This window comes from Bombina bombina, chromosome 9 (assembly GCF_027579735.1).
Source record: "Bombina bombina isolate aBomBom1 chromosome 9, aBomBom1.pri, whole genome shotgun sequence".
Lineage (NCBI taxonomy): Eukaryota > Metazoa > Chordata > Amphibia > Anura > Bombinatoridae > Bombina > Bombina bombina.
In genome coordinates, this window is record NC_069507.1 from 40,813,985 (window position 1) to 40,826,092 (window position 12,108).

The window sequence follows — 12,108 nt, forward strand, 5'->3', positions numbered from 1 at the left end:
ATGTTAAATGGTCTATTTTCTTTACAATCAATTCAAATATACCAGTAAATAACTCATTCAAGCACCGTGCATTTACTTCAGTGAACACCCTAGATCAGTAGCTCTCAAATGTTTTTAGACTGTGCCAAACTTTGCAATGCAGAGTCTTGTATAATTAATTGTAATTCTTGTGTAATTAACTGTAGATTTATAGGATTTTACAGTATTTTTTTTTTTAGATTAAAACTGATGAAAAATTTGACAGCAATAAATGTGTATGGATTGTGTATAAAAACTGCAGAAATGGAAACCCTCCACTCTGTATTGTGTGCGCTAACACAAAGGGCACTATAGAGAGGTGAAAAAGCCAGCAATATAACTGATCTGTGAGTATTCACCACTTCTGACACAGGTGCACAAATACATGTGATCCAAGATGTCACCATTCAGCAGGAGAACGCGGAGTAGAGATTTGTATCTAGCAGTTTCGTTAGCTGCTGAATGCCCGGGCCATTCAGTTCTTTTTGGAGCCGTATTTCTTCTTGTGAAAGTGCAGCTCCCTAACATCTGTGCAAATCCAGATCTGAATGTGTTGCCATTTCACAAGAAGAAACCCGGCTCTGAAAAGAGCTGAATATCCTGAGCGGCTGCCTTTTTCCACCTTCAGCAGCTAATGAAACTGCCGTATGCACATCCCTAACGAGGAGCTTAAAGGGACACTGAACCCAAATTTGTTCATTTGTAATTCAGAAAGAGCATGCAATTTTAAGCAACTTTCTAATTTACTCCTATTATCAATTTTTCTTCGTTCTCTTGCTATCATTTTTTAAAAAAATAAGGCATCTAAGCTTTTTTTTGGTTTCAGTACTCTGGACAGCACTTTTTTATTGGTGGATGAATTTATCCACCAATCAGCACGGACAACCCAGGTTGTTCACCAAAAATGGGCCGGCATCTAAACTTACATTCTTGCATTTCAAATAAAGATACCAAGAGAATGAAGATAATTTGATAATAGGAGTAAATTCGAAATTTGCTTGAAATTTCATGCTCAATCTGAATCACGAAATTAAATTTTTGGGTACAGTGTCCCTTTAACCAACCAGCACCTGTAAAGGGTTAAAATAAAATAAAAAAGTCTCTCTAGATGAGGAGAAATAATAGTACTGTGACTAGTAACCATTCTACTGTGTTCAGCAGTTTACAGTCCCTTTCATTTGTGAATTCACTACAAGCCAAAGCCTTTAATGGGCTATGTGGGATCTGTGTGCAAATTATTATTTTTTAGCTCCATTGAGCAGGAGACAAATATAACTTTCTACAGCCATAGAGCTTGCTTCCATTGAGCCGTTAAAAATGTAGCCATAAGCTACCGAAACAGCCGACAGCTAAAAGTAATTTATGGCTCTATTTTAGTACCAGGTTTCCACTGAAAAAGTTACCGCTTAGCGAGTGGTTGCTCTTTTTGTGTAGGTGTAAGTTAGTGTTGTGTTAACGCTTCCACCCGATGCCCAATTTCTAAAACATTAATAGGTTACTATGGTAACCCGACCTTGCACTACACTCGATCGCATATACGGCACCGCATACTAGTGCGGCACTGTATATTTTACCTGTCGCTAGCTGTTAAAATAAAATCAAACACCTAATGCATGCGCAATATCTACCTCACAACCGCAAACCCCCACCGCAATAACTAATGTATTAACCCCTAATCCACAATGCCCCCACAACGCAAACTATCTATTAAATCTATTAACCCCTAATCCACAGTGCCCCCACATCGCAATGTATCTATTAAATCTATTAACCCCTAATCCGCCAACCCCCACAACACAAAGTATCTATTTAATCTATTAACCCATAATCCGCCACCCCTAACAAATCTATTAAGCCCTAAACCGCCAATAACCCACATTGCAATTAACTAATCACTAAGCCCCCTAACTAATCACTAAGCCCCCTAACATAACACCCCCTAAACTAACCCCATTACATAAATTAAAATAATCCTAAATTAAAATAAATAAACCTAACATTACTTTAAAAATAAAAAACAAAGTTTAAATTAAGCTAAAATTACAGAAAATAAAAAGTCTAACATTACGTAAAATAATAAACACGATTATCAAAAATAAAAAAATTAAACCCAATCCCTATGAAAATAAAAAGACCCCTAAAATAACCCCCCCTAATCTAATACTAAACTACCAATAGCCCTTAAAAGGGCATTTTGTAGGGCATTGCCCTAAGTTAAACAGCTCTTTTCCTTAAAAAAATACTAAGTCCCCCCTCTAACAGTAAAACCCCCCACCCACTAAACCCCCCAAAATAAAAAAAACTAACATTAAAAGGGGCATTTGTATGGGCCTTGCCCTTTAAAGGGCATTCAGCGCTTTTACTGCCCTTTAAAGGGCATTCAGCGCTTTTACTGCCCTTAAAAGGGCATTAAACTCTTTTAAGATTGCCTAAAATACCTAATCTAAAAAATAAAAAATGTAAAAAAATGTAAAAAAAGGCCTAACCTAAAAAAGGCCTAACTCTAACCCCCAGATAGGTAGGGGGCACTTGGTATTTTTTAAAGAAAAAGAGCTGTTTTACTTAGGGCAATGCCCTACAAAATGCTCTTTTAAGAGCTATTGGTAGTTTAGTATTAGATTAGGGGGTGTTTTTATTTGGGGGGGAGCTTTTTATTTTCATAGGGTTTAATTTTTTTATTTTTGATAATCTTGTTTATTGTTTTATGTAATGTTAGACTTTTTTTATTTTTTGTAATTTTAGCTTAATTTAAACTTAGTTGTTTTAATCTTAAAGTAATGTTATGTTTTTATTTTAATTGTAATTTAGGATTATTTTAATTTAAGTAATGGGGTTTATTTAGGGGGTGTTAGGTTAGGGGGCTTAGTGATTAGTTAGGAGGCTTAGTGATTAGTTAATTGCGATGTGGGTTATTGGCGGTTTAGGGGTGTATAGATTTATTAGGTTAATTGCAATGTGGGTTATTGGCAGATTAGGGGTTAATAGTTTAAATAGCTAGATTGCGTTGTGGGGGGTGGCAGATTAGGGGTTAATAGATTTAATAGATACTTTGAAATGTGGGGACACTGCGGATTAGGGGTTAATAGATTTAATAGCTAGTTTGCGTTGTGGGGCATTGCGGTTTAGTGGTTAATAGATAGAGGGGTTATGAACTGTCAGCTTAGATTTCAATGGGAAAAGGGTCTCAAATAGCACGTTTTTCCTGTTTTACACCTAGTTGAGCTGGGTGTTATTTTTGTTAGTGTATCGGCCGCCTCCGACAGTGTAGTAACGGTTTGCATGGGCATTGGAAACCGGCTATAATTGAAAGATTAGCGGCTTCCTATACTTTGTATGGGACACGATAATGTTTTCGGCAGCCAGAGTCCGGTTGCCAAAATTGTGGTATAACAGGCGGTTGGAAGCAGTCGATAAACGATATTGCTTCCAACAGCATATTTATCGGTTTGCGAGTGCACGCAAACCTAATTACGGCTCATTGGAAGCGAGCCCCTAGTTGGTAACTGACTTATTGTATTATTTATTTATATATTTTTTACACAGCCAGATTAATGACTTTCAAAACAATCAGAACTTGGCCAAAGCTAGTAAGGATCAACAATACAAAGATGCTCTAAGTTGTTAGTACAGAGTCATCCCTTGAGCACAGCTAATTACTGTTATTTCATTCCATCCTATACTACAAAAGCTGTGCAGTTTCATTTCAGTGCAATAGATGTACATGCAAATGAGTTCTGATTAATTAAAAGAGCCGTATTGAAAATTACTCATGCAGGAATATAGAATTAGGACATTAATGATATATATATTTTATTTTATTTTATTTTAAAAGGTAACACCCTGACCTTAAGGTATGCAACCAATTTCATATCTAAACATACAATTATAGCAGGTCAGGCTGGTACCTCATTGGTTGACTCATAAAAATGGAACAATTAATAATTAGCCATCAACAGTGTGTTCTGTATATAAGAACATTTCCATCACTGTTTGTATATCTCTCGGTTTAATCTTCTTTTCCTAAGCAGATTTCACCCAAAGGAACAACCATGTCTGGAACTAAAGGTGGCGGATATTCCCAGCAGCAGGTCAACAAATGCACAGACCGTAAGTAACTTATATTGTGTCGTCTGGCAGGTATAGCGCAGCTACCCACTGATGTGTTGTTATATGTCACTGTTTACTGCGCTTTGGCTCTTGATTCTTTAAAGGGACATGAAAACCAATTTTTATTCTTTCATGATTCAGATAGAGTATGCCATTTTCATCAAGTTTCTAATTTACTTCTATTATCAAATTTTAGTTGTCCTCTTGGTATCTTTTGCTGAAATGCAGGTACATGAGCTCAGGAGCGTGCATGTGTCTGGAGCACTATATAGCAGCAGTTTTGCAATAATGTTATCCATTTGCAAGAGCACTATATGGCAGCACTATTTTCCGCCATGTAGTGCTCCAGACACCTATGTATCTCTTTAACAAAGAATAGCAGGGGAACGAAGGACATTGATAATTGAAGTAAATTGGAAACTACAAAATAGTTTATTTTTGGGTTTCATATCCCTTTAAGTGGTTGTATGTGATGTGCATTAAACAGAATATTTTTTATTCAACTAATATCTGAATTTCTTCCAGTTAAAATACATCTATATCTATTCAGACAGCTCTTGATAACGTGAAAGCGTCAAACAGAAATCATTTTATACTTTATATAACACAAATATTCTATTATTGCTATTTATCCGTTATCTTTTATTTGTTGTATGTTTGCCTGACTATGTGTCCTGTGCCATCTCTATTTCATCACTGAAAAGCCTTCTGTAGGTATTAGATATAATGTATATGTAACTATTGGCACTAATCTCAGACAACAATGTACCTAGTGTCAGTGCTAGGGGGGACATCATAGGCTTATGTGGCACAACGGCAGCAAACTTGCTCAAGTAGATTAGAACATGTACTTTTATGTCCCTCCTCAAAGAGTCTAAACACATAAATAAAGTACTTCTCAATAGTTTAAAGTATTTCAGATCACATGCAGATCAGGACTAGGGCAGTGCTAATTTTGACTGCAAATTTCGATTTGGTCTTAGTTCTAGGGGCCAAATTATCAAGCTCCGAATGGAGCTTGATGCCTCATGTTTCTGGTGAGCCTTCAGGATCGCCAGAAACACAAGTTATGAAGCAGCGGTCTAAAGACCGCTGCTCCATAACCTGTCTGCTTGCTCTGAGGCGGCGGACAGACTTTGCCGGAAATCAACCCAATCCGATCCGATCAGGTTGATTAACACCCCTTCTGCAGGGGGCGGTATTGCACCAACAGTTCACACGTTCTTAAATAGGCCCCTTAGCCTTTTGACTAAAATGCCATTTTAGTTTTAGTCGTATTTTAGTCATCTGAATTGTTTTATTTTTAGTCTAGTTTTAGTCTAAAGACCGCTGCTCCATAACCTGTCTGCCTGCTCTGAGGCGGCGGACAGAAATCAACCGATCAAATACGATCGGGATGATTGACACCCCCTGCTAGCGGCCGATTGGCCGCAAATCTGCAGGGGGCGGAATTGCACAAGCAGTTCTGGTGAACTGCTGGTGCGATGATAAATGCCTTATGGTACATCGTATCATGTCCGCTTGCACTTTAATAAATATGCCCCATAGTCTTTTGACTAAAATGCCATTTTAGTTTTAGTCATCAGAATTTCTTTAGTTTTATGCTCATTTTAGTCTACAGAATTATCACTGGACTAGGGATTAGCAGGTCATTAGTGCTTCTGATTTGCTCACCAATCACTGGACTAGGGATTAGCAGGTCATTAGTGCTTCTGATTTGCTCACCAATCACTGGACTAGGGATTAGCAGGTCATTAGTGCTTCTGATTTGCTCACCAATCACTGGACTAGGGATTAGCAGGTCATTAGTGCTTCTGATTTGCTCACCAATCACTGGACTAGGGATTAGCAGGTCATTAGTGCTTCTGATTTGCTCACCAATCACTGGACTAGGGATTAGCAGGTCATTAGTGCTTCTGATTTGCTCACCAACCTTGTTTTTTTTTCTTTTTTCGACAATGTTTTCAATTACCGAGCAGGTCTTTAATTATTTTACAATGTTAGTCAGGGTCCCTTACTACAAAATAAAATGCTCTAATGAATCAGAGCATGTTAGTTGTAGATGCCTTATTAATATCCTTTTATTAAAAATGTTTGTTGGCAGTGAATCTTATTTACATGGTCAAAATGGCTCTCATGTAGCTTGCGCTTAAAATGTTCTAATCCAATTATATCACTAAGGCCTCTATTTAACAAGGTCTGGCGGACCTGATCCAACAGTGAGGATCAGGTCCGCCAGACCTCGCTGAATACGGAGAGCAATACGCTTTCCGTATTCAGCATTGCACCAGCAGCTCACAAGAGCTGCTGGTGCAACGTCGCCCCCTGCAGACTCGCAGCCAATTGACCGCCAGCAGGGAGGTGTCAATCAACCTGATCGTACTCGATCTGGTTGAATTGCGGCGATGTCTGTCCGCCTGCTCAGAGCAGGCGGAAAGGTTATGGAGCAGCGGTCTTTGTGACCGCTGCTTCATAACTGCTGTTTCTGGCGAGTCTGAAGACTCGCCAGAAACACGGGCCCACAAGCTCCGTATGGAGCTTGTTAAATGGGACCCAAAGTCTTTAACTGATAATCATAGCGAACAGTCTAGGATCAAATTAAATGTGTAAAAATATTGTATTTGGTATTTAGCCCTAAACTTGATATGTTTATTATTTTGTTAACGTTACCATGAAAGCATACTATAATCTTATTTTATTCATTTCAGCTTGTGCACCAGTGCAAAAGTGTGTTGACCCATGCCAAGTCCAAGCCACTGTACAATGCAAAGGTATGTGACTTGCACCCAAGAAGACCTCTAGAGTTTATAGTGTATAGTATATCTGTGCTTGGCCCTAGCTTTATTGCTATCACTTCCATACAGTATATGATAGATGTATTTGTTACAGTTTGTCTAAATGACCATATACATAGTACAGATCAGTAAAATAAATTATTATACTTTTTATTAATCTAAAAATGTTTTATCATAGCTATTCATCATATAAAGATGTGTTTTACTTTATTCTCTTATACCCTTTGAAAGTCCTGATTTCACCTCATCAAGGCAATGGTTTTTACATATCATTTTGATCTTTTGTTCTTACTAAAAAATAGATATTACAAGACAAAGCAACACTCAAAGAAGTAAAATAATTTAACCTTTAAATGAGTTCCACAAAACAGTTGTGATTTAACCTAAATGTACACCACTATTTATATAAAATGGTAATAAAAAACATGTGAAGTAATTGCTGAACTGTAATATGAAAGTGCAAATGTTTATACTAGAATAAAAGGTTTTGGTGCAAACTGTATAATCAAAGTTCAATTTCCATAATCATTAGTTGAAAACCCCTATACTTAATGATAACGTGTTTATTTCTGCCTTAGTGCCTGACCCTTGTGCACCTGTTGACCCCTGCCAGCAACAGGGAGGAGGATACCAGTCTCAAGGTCATGGAAGTCATGGTAGCGGCGGATACCAGTCACAAGGTCATGGAAGTCATGGTAGCGGCGGATACCAGTCACAAAGCCAAGGTGCGGGATACGGAGGCAGTTGCAAGAAGTAAATTGACAAAGCTGTCCGCCGCTGTGATATTCTGAAAACAAGTTCAGAAGCTGAAACGAAACCTGAATCTATCAATCTTATCTATTACCTATCTATATGTGCATATGACATTATTTAAAATCCCTTTTCATGTTCTACTTCAGAAAATAAAATTATTGCTTTGATTAAATTCTGGTGTTGTGCATCATTGTTTACTTATACATAGGAATTATAAAGGAAAAATATTTATTGGTGAAGCATTAAACATTAAAGAACCAGTAAATACTGTAGATTTGCATAATCAACAAATATATGATGAAAAGACAACGCAATAGCACAATCTGAGCTGTCTGCCATTACAAAAAATGGTGTTGAGGAAGGTGGGGGGGGGTGGTAGAGCTGTTTGGGAGGGATCAGGGAGGTACGAGATGTCAGGTGGGAGGGTAATCTTTACACTAGAAGACTATTACCTTTACCAGCCAACTAATTAACCCCTTCACTGCCGGGAATTTCATACGTGTGGTGTGCAGCTGCAATTAGCAGTCTTCTAATTACCAAAAAACAATGGCAAAGCCATGCATATCTGTTATTTCTGATCAGAGGGGATCCCGGAGAAGATTTTACATTCATTTGTGTTATGATTGTAAAAGCGTTATGTAAATAATTTTAGTGAGAAGTACAAAGTTTGTGAAAACGTTTATGATTTTTATAACATTATTGCATTTGGCAGTGAAATGGTGGCAGGAAATATATCAAAATGGGCCTAGATAAATAGCTTGGTGTGACTATTTAAATAAAAATGTATAAGGCTAGATTGGAGTGGAGCGCTATCATTAGTTCGAGGAGCCTAAATGGGATTGCGGTGTTCTTTACGCTCAAATCCATATTAGTGGTGCGCTGTTAAAATTACTACAATTTTGTTAGCGCAGACTTGCAGTAATTTTCGATCCCCATATTTTCTATGGGCAGCGTTGAGCGTTAATGTCCTCTTGTCTCAAACGCAATCGCATTTACCACTCAATTTTTTTATGCAACCTTACAGGTCATGCAAAGAGTTTGTCCGGAGGAAACTACACTATTAACCCCTATACCACCATACTCCCACTGCAAAGTATCCCACTAACATCTAAACCCCCTAATCTAACACCCCCTTAGTTACCCCCCCAAAAAAAAACTAATCTTAACTTTACAAAAAAAAAACAACAACACCTACCATTACTTAAAAAAAAAAACAATCTAACATTACTAAAAAAATCTACCATTACTTTTTTTGTAAAGGAAAGGTTAGGTTTTATTTCTTTTTCAGGTTAAGTTTTTTGTTTTGTTTTTTGTTTTTTAGGAAGTTAGTTTTTTTTGTTAAAGTAAGTTTAGTCTGTTTAGTCTGTTTAAGCGCTCAATCGATAAATATTTACCTTCAACTTGTAATATGAGCGCTACCCGACTAGCAAACAGCAGAAGTCTAGCGGCATGCGTGTGCGGGAGTGGTAATTAACCATCCACTCGTAAATTTAGCCCATAGTTTTGACAGGTAAATATAAAAACTAACATTTTATGTCTGTTTAGATGGAGTGATATGAGAAATGTACTTTTTTTTTCTCTGAAATTCCTGGTAGCGAAGGAGGTAAAGGACATTATACACTTTGCATAAATGTTTTGTAGATGATCTATTTATATAGCCCATACAGGTTTTTTTAAATGTATAGTTTTGCTTATTTTTAAATAACATTGCTCTGATTTCCAGAATCCTAACCAAGCCCCAAAGTTTTAGGAGAATACTGGCATATACCTACTCCAGCTTGCTTCTGTTTGTGTAAAGGGTCTTTTCATATGCAAAGGAAGGGGGAGTGCCTGATATTTCCCACTTGCAGTCGGTGTTTTAGCTACCTATTAACAGAGCTAAACTGGAAACTTCTAAGTAACACCTAGATTACGAGTTTTGCATTCATGTTTTAACACTGAAAAAATTGCCATTTCAGCGTTAAAATAGCAATGCAGCCATTACGAGTCTTGTTGGTATAGCTATACCACAAGCATTTTAGTCTGTAATGCAATGTCAGTCCTGCACTCAAAAAAATGAAGTTTTTGTGTGGGATTTCCATAGCCCTGCCATTACAAGTTTTGCGGTGAGGCTAAAAAGCTTGCGTTACACCCTATATCGACACAATACGTTCTGCAATCTGAGACCAGTAGTTAAGAGTTTTGCGCAAAAAAACTGTTCTACAAAACTCATAACTAAACTGTTACAAAGTACACTAACACCCATAAACTACTTATTAACCCTTGAACCGAGGCCCTCCCGCATCGCAAACACTATATTAAAGTTATTAACCCCTAATCTGCCACTCCCGACATCGTCGCCACTAATAAAAGTTATTAACCTCTATTCCGCCTATCCCCGAGATCGGCACCACTATAATAAAGTTATTAACCCCTATTCCCCCATACCCCAACATCGCCCACACTATAATAAAGATATTAACCCCTATTCCGCCACTCCCCGACATCGCCGCCACTAAATAAAGTTATTAACCCATAAACCTCTGGCCTCCCCCATCGCTACCACAAAATAAACCTATTAACCCCTAAAGCGACAGCACCCCACATTGCAAAAAACTAAATTAAACTATTAACCCCTAAACCTAACAACCCCCTTACTTTAAATTAAAATTACAAGATCCCTATCTTAAGGTTTAAACGTAATTATTTTTTTTCCAATAGACATCAATGGAGTTGCGTTACGGAGCTTTTCATTCCGCGATCGCAGGTGTTAGTTTTTTTTCTAACACTTTCTCCCCATTGATGTCTATAGGGAAAGCGTGCACAAGCACGTCAAAGCAGTGCTTGGATTTGGTGCGGTTTGGAGCTCATCGCAACCATATCGCATGCACAAGGCGGCTTTTCAAAAACTCGTAATGGCAGCGCTATGGAGGGATCGTTTTACATCCTCTATAGTGCAAAACTTGTAATGTAGGTGTAAGTTTTTAAACGGTTTTATACTGGATTTTTATATAAGTATCTGTGCATATTATTCTTTATAGTATTGTATATTACATACAGTTATATGAAAATTTGTGTATACTGCCCCTTTAAGAGAGAAAATTACTAGAGAGATAAGAGGGTGAGGGAGAGGAAAAAACTAGTTCAGAGAAAAGTAGATAACATTATTAAAGGGACACTATACCCAAACATTTTCTTTCATGATTAAGGTAGAGAATATAACTTTAAACAGCATTACAATTTACTTCTATTACCTAATTTGCTTCATTCTTTAGATATACTTTAATGAAGAAATAGCAATGCACACCGTGAACCAATCACAGGAGGCATCTATGTGCAGCTACCAATCAGCAGCTACTAAGCATATCTAGATATGCTTTTCAGCAAAGAATATCAAGAGAATGAAGCAAAATAGATAATAGAAGTAAATTAAAAAGTTGTTTATAATTGTATGCTCTGTCTAAATCATGAAAGAAAAAAATTGGGTTTCATGTCCCTTTAGCTGAAGCTTCACTGGAAGAAAGTGGAGCAAGTACAATTTTCAGAAGTATTATACAGCAAAGAGCAGCAAAGAAAAAAAAAGTAAATTGCAATAATTTTCTGCATTAATTATGAAAATTATGCATCGAAAGATTTTGAGTTTAATGTCCCTTTAACTAACCAGGGCCTAGATTTAGAGTTTGGCGGTAGCCGTCAAAACCAGCGTTAGAGGCTCCTAATGCTGGTTTTAGGCTACCGCCGGTATTTGGAGTCAGTCAGGAAAGGGTCTAACGCTCACTTTGCAGCCGCGACTTTTCCATACCGCAGATCCCCTTACGTCAATTGCGTATCCTATCTTTTCAATGGGATCTTTCTAACTCCGGTAGGGTATTTAGAGTCGTGGCTAAAGTGAGCGTTAGAAATCTAACGACAAAACTCCAGCAGCAGAAAAAAGTCAGTAGTTAAGAGCTTTCTGGGCTAACGCCGGTTTATAAAGCTCTTAACTACTGTGCTCTAAAGTACACTAACACCCATAAACTACCTATGTACCCCTAAACCGAGGTCCCCCCACATCACCGCCACTCGATTAATTTTTTTTAACCCCTAATCTGCCGACCGCCACCTACGTTATACTTATGTACCCCTAATCTGCTGCCCCTAACACCGCCGACCCCTATATTATATTTATTGCCCCCCACAACGTCGCCGCCAGCTACCTACAATAATTAACCCCTAATCTGCCGACCACAAAGCGCCGCCACCTACATTATAGCTATGTACCCCTAATCTGCTGCCCCTAACACCGCCGACCCCTATATTATATTTATTAACCCCTAATCTGCCCCCCTCAACGTCGCCTCCACCTGCCTACACTTATTAACCCCTAATCTGCCGAGCGGATCTCACCGCTACTATAATAAAGTTATTAACCCCTAATCCGCCTCACTCCCGCCTCAATAACCCTAAAATAAATAGT

At 37.9% G+C, this 12,108-nt stretch overlaps 1 protein-coding gene across 1 annotated transcript; it reads left to right on the top strand.

Annotated features, from left to right (window-relative positions):
• Window positions 1–4,018: 4,018 nt before the first annotated feature.
• On the top strand, window positions 4,019–7,845 carry LOC128639481 (uncharacterized). Its single transcript, XM_053691622.1, has 3 exons — window positions 4,019–4,125; window positions 6,834–6,896; window positions 7,499–7,845. Exons 1-3 carry the CDS (start codon window positions 4,068–4,070, stop codon window positions 7,675–7,677), a joined length of 300 nt encoding a protein of 99 aa, XP_053547597.1. The 5' UTR covers window positions 4,019–4,067; the 3' UTR covers window positions 7,678–7,845.
• The last annotated feature ends 4,263 nt before the right edge of the window (window positions 7,846–12,108 follow it).